This window comes from Desmodus rotundus, chromosome 12, assembly GCF_022682495.2.
Source record: "Desmodus rotundus isolate HL8 chromosome 12, HLdesRot8A.1, whole genome shotgun sequence".
NCBI lineage: Eukaryota > Metazoa > Chordata > Mammalia > Chiroptera > Phyllostomidae > Desmodus > Desmodus rotundus.
In genome coordinates, this window is record NC_071398.1 from 86,734,587 (window position 1) to 86,748,965 (window position 14,379).

Here is a 14,379-nt window from a genome sequence, read left to right on the forward strand (position 1 = left end):
CTTTCTTCCTTCTGATCCACACCATTGATTTGAGACCCAGTTTCCTTCACATCACTATTGGTTCCCTGTACATTTTCCTTTATTTCACTTAGCATAGCCTTCACTTTTTCATCTAATTTGCGACCAAATTCAACCAATTCTGTGAGTTTCCTGATTACCAGGGTTTTGAACTGTGCATCTGATAGGTTGGCTATCTCCTCATTGCTTAGTTGCTCAATGAGAAATAATGTATTTTTTCTGATTTGCTCAATGAGAAAAAATACAACTAAGAGCTTTGATCTGTTCTTTCATTTGGCCCTTTTTTTTTTTTTTTTTTGTCTCAACATGCCTGTTACGTAGTAGGGGGAAGAGCCTTAGGTGTTCACCAGGGCGGGGTAACACTCCTTGCTGCACTGTGATGCTGTCTATGGGGGAGGGGTCCGAGAGGGAACAATGGTGCTTGCTCTGCTCTCTGCCAGATTTTAGTCACTTTCCCCACTCCCCACAAGCAAAGTGGGCCCTTCTGGTGCTGATTCCCAGGTGGGTGGTTTGTGTACGTTCTAGGACCCATGTGTCTCTCCAACAAACTCTCCTGTGAGGCTGGGAGTTTCTCCCACTGCTGCCTCAACCCCCACAGGTGTTTTCAATCAGTGGTTTGAGGCTTTATTTCCTTGAGCTGGAACTCTGGGTTGCATGGTCTGTTTTGCTCCCCAGTTGTTCCTCCCAGCTTATCTACACACGAATGTGGAACCACCAGGTCCACCATCCGCTGCTTCGCAGGGTCTGCCAGCCCCTGTCTTGCCCACCCCGGTCCTCCAGCTACCATCTCACCTCAATTCCTCTCTGCCCGGCTGCCGGTCTCCGCCCCTCCTACCGGTCTGGATGAATGTGTCTTCTTTAATTCCTTGGTTGTCGAACTTGCATACAGTTCGATTTTCTGACAGTTCTGGTTGTTTTTTGTTTTTAAATTGTTGTTGTCCTTCTTTTGGTCGTGCGAGGAGGCAGTGTGTCTACCTGTGCCTCCATCTTGGCTGGAAGCCTACATTTTTATTGCTTTCTAAGTACATATCATGTTTCTTCTAGCACATTCTCATTTCCGGGAGGACAAAATCTGGGTCTAGGGACTCCGGCTCCACAGCTTTGACCTATGTGTATTTTCCAAAACAGTTCAAAATAATTGTTTGGGTCTTAAATTTGCTGTATTTAAAGATAACATCTTATATAAATCTGTTTTCAAACAAAGTAACAAATTCTCTTTTTCCAGCTTAAGAAGATATTGCATTTACCTTAAATTTGAATGATTCCCCCCAAACAAACATTTAATGTTACGAATCTTTAACTCTTATTAGGAAAAAAAACAAACCAAAGATTTATTTTAAGTGTTGCCGTAACTCACGGTTACAATGATGACAGCTGACCACTTCCAGCTTTTGCTTACTCTTCTTCTATTGTTTTTTCCCTCGTGTATCTTCCTTCCTTCCTATAAAAGAAATCAACCACAGTGATACAGTCACACTTTATACAAAGATCAAACCTACACAACAGGTGGACTATGGCTTTGCCCCTTTAAATGTCATGTTTCAGCTCTTCTTTTTATAGAACTCTTCTACTTTCACTAAAAATCAGAGGGGATTTTAGAGGGAGCATAAAACACCAAAAATCTGGCTCTGGTGAGTCGCTCACGTCACGAGCCTTTGGAGACACACTCAAATGCTGTGCCACCCTCCCTCCCCCAGCCAGTTCATAACACTGCCTCCGCCAAGTAAAAACGTGTGAACAGTTCCCAACAAAATAGAAATAAGCACAACGTGTACACTTTGTTACATTTAGTGCCTTGTTTTTTAAATGGAGGAAAAGAGAGTAGGACTTCTCAGAGATTAAAAAAAAAAAAAAAAGCTTACAAGTCTGAATGAAAACCAAGTGTGCCGGTAATGGGGCCTTCTGGTTTTGGTGCCTTTTAGTCCAATTTTTAGCATCTAGTTACAACTACTGTCTTTCCTGAAGGCTGAGGACACACCCAGCTAGGTTTTATTTCTTCATCTCTCTCTCTTTTTCCCTCCAAGTACAAGAGAACATCGATGGTGGTTTAGGAATTGATCCATGTGACTCTCGAACAGCTATTTATGTACTCTTCTCTGGCTTTTGTCATCCTCCCACTGATACAAACAGTCTCTTCTTCTGCGGTGACTCTGCCTGTACTGACAATGCTGCAGGGTGGCTGAGAGGACCATGTCAAACCTGTAAATCCTGCGTTAGGGACGCTCTTGCCGCACGTCAGCTTGAAAGCAGAGGTTCATTTCTGTTCAGGTCCCCACCTTGGCTGGCCAGCGAGAGGCGGAGCTTCCCACAGTGCCTTTGGCCATCCGGATTCATACGCATTGTAAGCCAGCACCTGTGACTCCATGACCAGGAGAGTAACAATATACCCCCTCCAAACAATAACAACAATGCTCATTCATCCCTTTTATAATACTTTAAAACTATTTCTGAATAAAGATTCTGATCTCGAACTCTTTGTAGACCTGCCGCCTGGTATTGTTTATTCATTCTTGGGTTATGGTGCAAGAACGTCTGGGAGCTAGGTCACACATTACCAGTACAACATACTCTTGATATCAAAATGTCATCTCCCGGCAGAACTTTATCAGCCCTTTCAGATGTCAGTCACTCAGAGAATGTTTGAGAATCGAAGACATAAATATCACTTTTTCTCAAGTCAATGCCACTGAGTGGGAGGTAACAGTGAGGGACTAAAAGGAAACACAGAGCCGGATGGGTGACCCTTGGCTGTCTCGAAATACCCTTGCCATTGCAGTGATCCCGAAGGGAAGCCATAGGGGCGGAGGGGCCTAGGAACTGACGTGAAGGGAGGTAAAACTAGAGACACAGGGATGGAAAGAATAACACAGATCTTGTGTGCGGCATACTCACAGGATGAAAGGTGGGCAGAAATGAACTTGAGGAATCGGAAGAGGGGATGTCAGCTGTCATAGGCCGTATTTTTTATGGCTCACATTCCCCCTTCTCCTTTCTCTGCATGCACGAGAATCCCAGGGTTTGGTCACTGAAAGTTCTCAAATCCACATCCCTCCTCTCCATCACCATGGTGGCTGCCCTTGTTCACACCAGCAACACCCCTCTTCTGGACTGTCTATTGCATTCGATTCCTTGCTTCCCTATCCCTGCATCCACCCTCCTGCAATTTATCCTACATTTGCGAAAATCACCTTTCAAGGGCAACAATTGGATCACATCTGACAAATTTCTTCTCTGGCCCCGAAGTGCACACACACTACACATAACCCCGTGCCCAGAGCCGGTCAGAGCCCTTCCTCACAGGGGCCACTTCCGCTGCTCCAGCCTCACTTGGGACCCCCTTATCTAGGGCTGTCTCGCAGGCAGCAAGGTGCAGTGGTCCAGAGCCTGAACTCAGCCACACAGCCCGCTTCTAGTCCTCCCCACACTGTTCTCTTGGACAAGTGATTTAACTATAGCAATTCAGCATATTCATCTATAAAACCTTAGGAAGGTAAAGTGAGAATATACATTTAAAGTGCAGCTGGTACATAGTAAGAGCTATGGAGGTGTTTATTAAATTTAAGAAAAAAATATTTCTCTGGATTGCCACATCCTCTCCTTCCCTGTGAATTTACACCCTCAGGTTCTTAAATCCTTTTGGGGGGTCCTCTTTCCCTTGGTCAAGCATTCATCTTCCTTCCAGAAGGAGCTAAATTGTCAGATCCTCCATTAAGCCTTTCTACTACACTGTGTTCATTCCCCTATTAAAACTTTCATTGTGTTATCATTTGTATTCATTTCCTATGGCTGCTGTGACAAGTTACCGCAGCCTGGGTGGTTTAAAAGCACAGAAATGTCCCATCTCATGCAGCTGGAGGCTAGACGTCTGAAATCAAGATCACAGGGCTGGAACCAAGGCATCGGCAGGCCTGCACCCCTTCCAGAGGTTCTTAGCAGAAAGCCTGTTCCTTGCCTCTTCTGGCTTCCGCTGGCCGTCATATCCCCGGGTTTGTAGCAAACCGCTCTAATCTCTGCCTCTGTGATAACACTGCTGCCTCCTCCTCTGGCTGTGTCACATCTCTTGTAAAGACACTTGTGATTGTACTGAGGGCCCGACCTGATAATCCAGGATACTTGTGCCACCTCCAGTTCCTCCACTTGACACATCTGCAAGACCCTTGGAAACCATATAAAGTGACATTTACAGGTCCCAGGGATTAGCGCTGGGTATCATTTTTCACCTGGGATGACATTTTTCAGCTACTACATAGCTCTTTGCATGTAGGTTGGTCTTTTCACCTTTGAATGGCAAGCGTCTGCCTACCTCCGTGTAAGTACATAATGTATAATCGGACACCGAAGTGCATGTAAGGCACACCAGCACAGGCTACAGCTCCATTGCCACATGCATCCGTAGTCCATCTTTGCTAAGGCCTGATTTCCCTAGGCCAGAGCTCTCTCTTTGTGTGCTAATTTGTGGTGGGAAGGAGATTTCACTCATGACTCAGATAGATTTCTAGGTCAGAGATATTAAGCCAAGGGGACCTTCATCTTTGTACCGCCTCCTCTGAGCTACAGTGAGGCGAAGTGACTGAGAACTCTGTTCCTTCCAACCGTGGGGCAGAGGCAGTGGAAAAGATGCAGGAGCCCTGGCAGCTGGAAGGTGACTTTCACGGAATGTGAGAATGCCGAGTGGTGAAGTGACAAGCGTGAATTGCAGTAAGAGTGCTGTCATCGGTTTGCCTGAGCTGGTTTGTTGCCATTCCTTGACCGTGTGTTTTAAACAGTTTTCTTCGTAATTTAAGTTCCTAAATTCATGGCTGTTGCTTAACTATTTTCCCATCTTGAGTCACTTTGTATTCAGCACAGGCATTTTTCTGAAAGGAGTCTGTTTCTTTTCCAGCGTTCTTAAGTCACGGTCACCTTCGCCCACCAGAAGTTGCTCCAGCCGCCACTTATCTGGAAAGATAACTCAGCAGCTATGCTACTGTTTTTCTCAGCTATTGGAAACCCTTCTCAATGAAGGAGAAAAAAGGATACATACTTGCAATACAAAAAATAAACAAGTAAATGACTTGGCACAATTAATCCTTGAAAGGGTATAAATTGTTTGCTGTTTATAACTGCTTACTTCTATGTCATCTTATCACCTTTGTGCTGGTTAGAGCCCCCAGAAACCAGAGTTAAAAAACTATACAGCCCCAAAATTTATCCAAGGTTTGCCTATGTACGCATGTATTCTGAAACTTCTGGGGTTTGAGAAATTTCTCTCATTAACCTATAATATCCATCTGTAATAAAACACAATTGTTAGAATCAATTCAGGTAGGGTGACTGGCATGAAGCTCATCTAACACAGAAGTCTGGCACCTGTCAGAGGCTTGTTTGACTCCTGTAACCTGTCCAACAAAACCACTGACCTCCTAAAGTCATCTGGAGCAAGACCTGCCTTCCAGCTCCGCTCTAGTAGCTCTTTCACACGGGTCATACTTCTTCCTACCCATGGAACTTTGCACGTGCTGTTCCCTCTGTGTAGAATGCTTGTCCCTCCTCTTCTTGATTAAATTCTATTCATCCTTTGGATTTAGTTCGGGCATTCCTCTGTCTGGAAAGCTTCCCCAGGCTAGATTAGATTCACCTAAGCACTTGAGGCCACTGGCAGTTTTTATTGCATTTGTGTGATTATGTGATTGAGGTCTGCTTCCTGCACCAGAACGTACAAAGCTCAGTGAGGGCGGGAGTAAGTCAGCTTTTGCTACCATTATACCACCAGCCCACATCACTGTTGCTGGAACACAGGAAGCATGTGATGAATACTTAAATGTTAATGCATGTGTAGTGGCGTCTCCTGCTAGCTCTACCTGCTGCTGGGTTATTAGGCAAGTTACTTAACTTCACAGGGCCTCACTTCCTTCAGTAAAAAAATGCCTCTCCCAGCCCCCAAATTCTAGGACATTTGTGATCCCTGTCTTCAGCCTACAAGATTGATTAGACTACAGCTAGAAAGCCGACACTGTTATCTGCTTGCCATATTTCTCCCCGCATGGAGAAACCTTATACCAAGGAAGAAATTGGAATTACCCTTAAACATCTTTGCTTCTTTCCCTAATGCCACTGTCTCCTTCTGGCTTCCTTCGCCTGCCATTTAAAATACTGCAAATGGCCCCTTAACTGGTTGGTGGTTTTGTGTTCAGTCCTCTCCCCTCCCAGTCTACCTGCAAAGCTGCCAGTAGAACTCGGTCTGTATCACTGGCCTGGTGATGGCACCCCTCTGCTTGAATACTTCCAGGGACTCCCACACCACGCCTGGGAGAAAACTCTCCTCTTGCAAAGATGCCCTTCCCCTGTTTCTGCATCACCGCCTGCCCTCTCCTTGAGAACTTACACTCCACTCAGAACCGTTCAGGGGGCCCAACTGCACACTGTTCTTTCAAGGCCCCTGCCTTTGCAGTCGTTCTCTCGGCATGGAAAACTGTTCTCTGCTCCTGTACTTGCAGAGTCCCGTGCATCCTTTAGGCTCAGCTCAAACATCAGCTGAAGGTGGCACCTGCCTTGACCAAACCCCCACCCCTCTGGCTGAGTTTGTCACTTACTGCCTGTGTTCCTACAGAACACTTTGTCCAAACCACTACAATAACACCAAGTGAGCTGTGTTTGTTTGCAGAGATACTTGGGTTAAGAGCGTGGCCCTCGATTTCAGACAGACCTGAGGTTGAAACCAAAATCCGCAGCTGACTGGGTGGACTTGGAAATTATTCTGAGTGTTAGTTGCCTAACATTGGAGGTGGGAGCTATCACACCTAACTCAGCGGGCTGTTGTAATTGTGGATTAAATGAGATACTGTGATTAACGCACTTCATATAATGCCTGGCTAATAATGCTCAGTAACTCATGGTAATTATTATTGGATTGTAAATGTGTTGATTGCAAAGACCCAGACCTATATTTTGTCTGCCTATCTATCCCGGTGTCTGGCACACAATAGATGCTCTCAGTGAATGTTTCTTAAAATGCATTAAGTGGAATAGTATTCCTGATGTAGTGATGTAGTATTCCTGATTCTAGAGGCTTATTCATTTTAGGCATTTCATTGAAGTGTCAAAAATTCTACTGATCGCATGACAGATTCCAAATCACATTCATCTTTCCTTGTGATAAACTAGTCTTGAACTTACACGGGTATCATAGTTGGAGAACAAACTCGAGTTTTAAGCATTAGCGTTTTCTGCAAAATTCTCATTCTCTCTACACACTTTTAGTCTCTACTATATGCACATCAGTTTCGGCCTTTACATAATCCCACCTGCACACAGATTACATCCTTCTTTCTCAGGTGAGTGACGCTGCATGTGCGTAGGACTAATGCCAAGTACCGTCCTATGTGCTCTAGGTGTTTTAAGTCCTCTAGGCGACTCGTAGCCTGAGTGGTTAAAACCATTGAAAAACCGCAGCTTAGGGCGCTGGCCACAGCACGGCATTGCCCCTAAGAGCCTAATTCCTGGAAGGCGAGGTTATCGCCTGCTTCCTCTGCATCACTCAGTGTCCGCAGTCTCCTGGGCTCTGCGGCCCAGTGCACTTCCTCCTCGGTCCCGGCATTTACCTCCCCGTTGAGGGGCAGAGGGCAGGCTAAGTTCAAATCCAACACTCCCTGAGACTCCCTGGGAGATTTAAAGCCTCACAAGCCTCAGCACATCAAACTTTGCTACTGTAATTTCTCTTCCGTGTTCCCCGATGACTCACTCCTTCTAGGGTCTAAGCGCGGAAGGCTGAGAAACAGCTTTGCTCCCTTCCAGTTAGCAAGGGCAGGTCATCCTCTGGGGCTGGCCGAACGGCCAGGGGTGGCCTTGGATGCTTGTCCCCGTGGGCGACCGCATCCCGCCCACGAGGGGACAGCGTCCCGCTCTCTCCGCGGAGACGCCGCGGAGGCGCAGACGTCTCACGCCCTCCTTCCAGGAGCCGCCAGGGCTGCCGCTCTTTGTCGCGGCCACACCGGAAACGGCCCCGATTGATGCGGGGCGCTCGCCCAGGGTCCCACGCTCCGGGCGGGGCCGAAAGGGCCGCGGGGCCGGTCCTCCTGCCCACGGGAGCGCGCGAGGACCGGGCGGGGCCGCCGTCCCTTCCGGGGAGCGGTGGCCACCGCCACGTCTGCCAGGCGGCTTCCCACCCCGCCCCCCGCAGCTCTGGGTGACGCTTCTCCAATAACAGCTCGCGGGGAGCCGCAGCCCCAGCTCAGCCGGCGCCCCTCGGTGCCAGCCCGCCCGCCCCGCCGCCACCATGAGGGCTGCGGGGGACGGCGGCCTGGAGCGCTTCTCCAGCCCCGGCAAGGGCCGGGGGCTGCGGGCCCTGCGGCCCTTCCAGGTGGGCGACCTGCTCTTCTCCTGCCCGGCCTACGCCTACGTGCTCACGGTCAACGAGCGGGGCAACCACTGCGAGCACTGCTTCGCGAGGTAGGCGGTGGGCTGGCGGGCGGGCGCAGGGGGCGCTCGGACCGCGGCCGGAGGAAGTGCGCGCGGCGCGCGGGGTCCTAGCGCCGGCCTGTCGGGCGGTGGCCCCAGCGGCGGGCGCCGCGGGCGCAGCGGGCGGGGACAGTCGTTTTAACCCCTGTTTGGGCCGAGCCACGTGCGGTAGGAAGCCGGGGCCACGTTGCCGCCGCACGCCCTTCACCACACGTTTTCAGAGTTGCTTGCGCGGGATGTGCCAACCTGGGAGGGCAGGGTACTGCCCTCAAACGTGGGATCGGAGCCAGCCTTGTTCCACGTACGGTCATGCGCTGCCCTCTAGGTGCACTGCCAGCGGGGCCCCAGGTCCCGGCAGCCATAGTCTGTCACCTTAAACTTGTGCTTCTTGCCGTGTGTTCTGTTCCCCACAGCCCAGCCCTACCACAGACTTGCCACTTCCTCCACGGAACTTAATGACACTATTTCATGTAAAGTACATGGCCCCTCTTCCTTCTCAATCTCTGCACTTGGTGTCTGGGGAGAAGCTAGAAGGGCACTGATCACACCCCTGGGATTCCGAGGGACTGCACTGATGGGACGCATCTAGCCCTGGTTTGGGGCTGGGAAGAAGACATGGTCACTGGGGGGGATTAGGCAAAACGGAGTGGTTGAAAATGGCATTTAATTGTAGCAAGTCATATGCACATATATTCACATACACCAGCACGTCATTATATTCTCCAGCCTTATGAGAGTTTCAGACCTGAAAGTCACCTTAGAAATCACCAATATGACACCGTCTCTCGCCGTGTTACAGGCCAGAAAACTGCTGCCCAGAGTGGAAGCGTGGCTGTGTGTAGGTAGTCACACCTATACTTAAGGGAATGAAATCTGTTCTCTTCAGTTCTGCTCATTCCCTGCCTGGTTGGGTGCTCAGTAACATTAGCGAGGCAGGAAGCATGGCCTAGGAGTCAAGTCTGTGCCTGGCCTTGCACTGCTCTCTGAGATATGGACCGTGCTGTCCTTTCTTTGAACTTCAGTTTCTTCATCATTTTTTTTTTAAGACTTTATTTATTTACTTTTAGGGAATGGGGGAAGGAGGTAGAGAAACATCAATGTGTGAGAGAGTCACATCCATCAGTTGCCTCTCATGTGCCCCCAACTGGGGGCCTGGCTGCAACCCAGGCATGTGTCCTGATTGGGAATTGAACAGGTGACCTTTCATTGCCCAGGCCAGCACTCAATCCCCTGAGCCACACCAGCCAGGGCTCTTCATCTTTGAAATGGAGATTCTTGGGAGAGCTTAAGTGAACCTGAGTTGCTGCAGGTCCCCTTCAAGTTCAGGTCTCAAGTCCAACGTTTACTAAAGTACTCAATCTCTGAGACCTGTGCACCTTATTCCATATTAAGACATAGTAAAAGAAGGGACAAAAGCTAAATACTGTAATAATCTTGGCCAGACTCCCTACCAGAGCTGTCTTCCGCCTGGGGGAACCTGGAAAGAACTAGACGCAGAATCATGCCGTGGGCAGCTTGAGGGCTGTATGTGATGTGTCTCTTTGAATTGGTGAGCCAAGAGCTAAAGGGTCATGGTACCACTTTGCGACGTTCGAGTGAAGTGAGCACTGGGTTTTCCCAAAGTTAAAAAGGCTGCTGTGACTGGTCCCCTTGATCTTCTGAGCCTTGCTGTGGCTCAGAGTCTGAAGCAGTGTGGGTGTCTGGAGTGGCAGGGGCAGAGCATGGTCATCCGCCACAGAAGGAGCCTCCCCTGCCTTCATCAGGGATCCTGGTGGTCCATCGTGTGAGAGAAGACTGAGGTGCCAGGCACATAGTAGGTACTCAGCTGGTAGTTACCAGTCCACTCCTCAAATGAATTAAAGATCCAATCCCTCTGGGTTCAGAAGGGAGAAGCAGAGCTGAGAGATGCTTTTCTTTTTTTGTGAGTCTCCTAACTGTATCTACTCCACCCCCCCCCAACCTTTAGAACAGTTATGTACATTCAATTGCAACTTCGCATACATGACAAAGCTTGCTTCCCCCACCCTCACTTTCTGAATGACACCTGTCAGTGTCACCAGGGCTGCCACATGCATTATTAGGGTGGTTCTGGGCACCTCCCCCACCTGCTCTGTTGACTCAGGTGAACTGTCAACACGCACAGGTCACGTCCTGTCATTTGAAGTCAACTAAAATAACACTCAAGAAATCATGATACAGTGACACTGATGACATTAGGAATACCTTTGTAATCCACTCTGTGAGTTCTGTTAAATCGGATTAGTGTAGAGTGAGTGATTAGACCCTTCTCATCGATTTAGCACCGTTCCCTCTGACAACTGTTCGTTTGCGACTGAGGGCGAATCAGTCTGTCACCTGTGCTGGAGGAGCACGTGTTTTGTCTTCCCAGCACCTCCAAGGGGCAGGAGCAGAATTCTCACGTATGGAAGCCTACAGGGCAAGACCCCCTCTCCCCCGAAAACTCCCCCTTATCCTTTCTTGTGCCAGAAGTTTAACGCCAACAATATCACTTAGGTAAGTGAGCCACTAGAGATTTTCCCTATCATATTAGTTGTATGAGGGTTTCACTTATTTGGAAGGAAAGTAAGTGATTTCTTCAGGAGGAATTATGTTTTATGGTTGAGGAAAATGGGAAGTTTCTTGGTCACCGTAGAATGGAACGGTTCCTGTCGGGACAATTCAGACAAAGGTTTGTTTCTGGGAGTTTTAGATTTGTATCACATTTCCTCAGATTTGGTAGGTGACACTTGGGAAGATGTGTATCTTGACTCAGCAGCAAGAAGGCAGCTTCTAAACTTGGTCTTGGGATTGGGAGCTCTCCTTATCTGCCCTCTCGGATACATTTTGAGTACATACACACTCAAGCGGAAACATACGTTTTTGGCCTTAGGCCAGCTTTTTGTGCAGGTGTTTTTACATCGGAGTTCGAACTTAGTATTTGACACATTTTAACACTTGACGTTGTCTGTCTCAGAAGGAAACGTTCGCTGTAAGGGAGTGTTCCATCTGAATATTCATTCCGTGTGCGGCTCCTTGGGTGGGCAGATCTCCCCTCTGGATCTCTTATTCTTTGGCTCATGGGCCACTTCAGGGCAAGAATATGGTCTTTTTTTAATATATTTTATTTATTTATTTTTAGAGAGAGGAAGGGTGGGAGAAAAAGAGAGAGAGAAACATCCATGTGTGGTTACCTCTCACATAGTCCCTACTGGGGACCCCATGGCCCGCAACCCAGGCATGTGCCCTGACTGGGGAATCGAACCAGTGACCCTTTGGTTTGCAGGCCGGTGCTCAGTCCACTGAGCCACACCAGCAAGGGCAAGAATATTGTCTGTTTGTCAGTTTGTTCAGAGTATGGAAAGGAAGGCCCACTTAGCTTCCTTGGAGTAGAGTTGTTGGAGCCCAGTTTCAATTAGCTTATATTATGTCCTGCTCACTCAGAGTGGTGGTTTTAAGACTTAAAATGTTTTCATGGTTAACACATTCTGATGGAGATGTCTTATTTTGGCAGTTATAAAGACATAAGTTCCCCCCAGATTTGTCTGGTGGCGGTATTCATCTCTTCTTCCCTGTTGTTGGACCAAACTGCCGGAGTGATCTCAGTCGCTCCACCCATCAGAAGGGGCATCGCCCCCAGGGCTGCTGTGGTCCTGCTTGTTCCCAGAACATTTTCCGAGAGTGGGAGAGTCTCAAAGGGGAGAGATGGCTTCCCATGTTCTCAGAGTATCTTGCTTTCTGAGTGAGAATTGGACACCGGCTCTAATAGAGAATTCCCCGCTTCTTTTCACAGGTATTTTTGTAAACACAGCATGATTAAAACATCAGACAAAAAAAAAATACGGACCCCAGATTTCTTCTAAAAATTTACCATTAATGAATACAAAATTCAGCCATCTGTATGTCAGGGGAGATATTGTGTTGTCACTTTCAACATTTTGATATTTCAAGCTTTTCTTTTATTTAGAGACTGCAAAGAAGGGGCTTCGGTTTGAATCCTGGCTTCCTCCCTTCCTGGTGGCTTGGTTTGGCTTTCAGCAAATTAGTTAACCTCTCTGAACTCCCAGGTTCCTCTGTCTGTGCGACCTGCACGTTAACACCCACCCACTGAGCTAGTCCTGAGATAGTGGACGTCAACCCATAGCAAGCTGTCACGGTTGGCCTGATGTCTGGCTTGTCCTGGTTGGATGAGCTCTGCTGGCTAAATGCTAACTAGTGTGATAAAATATTGTAATGCCAGGGACTTTGTTAGGGTGGTGGGGTTGGGGTGGGGGGTACTGGGGAGGAAATACCGGAAATGGCTGGCCAGTGGAGTCTTCGTTCAGGTGGCATGTCCACCCAGAGCGAAAAGCAGCAGCTCCCCTCCTTGGGTCCCCCCAGAATAATGATGGGTGTCCGGGGTCAGTTCTCAGTATTTTTCAAAACCTAATAGGAATGATATAATAACCCTATACAGGTAAAACTTTTTTTTTAAAAAAAGAGCCTTTTCTAGCTTCAAAGTGCGTAGGCACTTTAGCACTCTTTTACTATGACATTAAACAAATATTTGAAAAGAGACATGGAGGAAAACAGAATTTTCTCCATAGCAAGGATACCAAGGCTCCTCTCTGCTGTCTCCTCTAAGACTTCAGAGTGCCAGGCGCTGTTACACGCGCAGATTTCACATGCAGGGAACATCATTTCTGTTACAGCTTATAGGGGGCCCAGTGGCCAAGCTGGCCCTTTGGAAACGAGTTGAGATGAAAGAGACAGGGCAACAGCGGGGTATCTTGAAGTGAAATTCAAACCCTGGTGAGTTAAAACCACCATCTAACACCTTTCCCTCCCCAAAGCAATTGCACAGAATCCTCACAATCAAAAAAATCTGAAGATCCATATACAATGACATTCCTTTAAATCACGTCGCTCTTTGCAGCTCATAAAGTATTTCCAGACCCATTCTTATTTTGATTCTCTCAAGGATGGCCGGGAGGGAGAGGGCCTTATCTCGTTTTATGCTGGAAGAAACGGAGTGTTGGACAGGTGGAGTCGTGTCCTGGAATCTCACTTGTTTTTTGTCATGTATTGTTACGTGCCTTCTAAGGGCCAGAGTCCAGTGCTCTTTGTGGACGGGGCCCTGTCTTCCCACTCAGTGTGCGCTGCCTCCCTCTGCCCCCTTTGGCCTGCATCTGCTGTGCGTTTCACACGGGGACACGGGGACTTAATTCGCCTCCAGTTTCTCCTTGAATGAATGCAGTTGTTACCACTTCTTTTCTTTTGCTTCCCCCTCCCCCAATAGGGGATTCAACAAACGAATGCATTATTTTTAAAAGTTTAACAAATAAATTGATTCTGCGTTCTTGGACCTACGAGACATCTTATATCTGAGGCTGTTTTGGGTTCAGAGACGTTGTTACTACAATGCTTTGGAATTTGCATAAGAGCTACATAGATTCTTTTGCATGTGCCGATTATCACATAATAAAATGCAACAAGAACACTAGGCCGTGGTCCTTCTGTGTCTGTCCTCTTGGTTTGCAGACCTACATACTGAGTTTGTTTCTGTGCTCTGTGGTAGGGAAGCAGCAGAGTGGGACCCTGGTCTTTTTCTTAAACATATCCATTCTCCAGAACCTTGCGCTGTGCAAAGTTAATCAGCAAGGTTAGGAAATAGAATTTACGATGCAGCTATTCTAGGAGTTCCCCGGCTGGTGTTTCTGTGGGAAGAGCAGATGGCACAGTCTCTCTCAGGAGGTTCTTTAAAAAATGCTAAGAAATGTCTTAAATTTCTTTGGAAAGGTCTGGGGTTCAGTGCTATAGTTTGGCAGCAACTGGTCTTCAGAAGAGCTCGGAGTTGGGGAGAACCTGGGGCAGCAAAGTTGTCTGTTTTGGAACTTCAAACAGAGAATTGCAAAGATAGTTTCTATTTACTTGGGTGTTTTAGGCTTA

At 47.9% G+C, this 14,379-nt stretch overlaps 1 protein-coding gene across 2 annotated transcripts in view; it reads left to right on the forward strand.

Moving 5' to 3' along the window:
• The first annotated feature begins 7,744 nt into the window (after window positions 1-7,744).
• SMYD2 (SET and MYND domain containing 2) overlaps window positions 7,745-14,379 on the forward strand; it is a 48,431-nt gene continuing 41,796 nt past the window's right edge. The window contains exon 1 of one of the 2 annotated variants that reach the window (XM_053915194.2): window positions 7,745-8,445. In XM_053915194.2, coding sequence (XP_053771169.1) covers window positions 8,273-8,445 — 173 coding nt within the window. In that variant the 5' untranslated portion in view covers window positions 7,745-8,272. The remainder of the gene's footprint in view (window positions 8,446-14,379) is intronic. The other variant, XM_053915195.2, reaches the window with a different exon arrangement.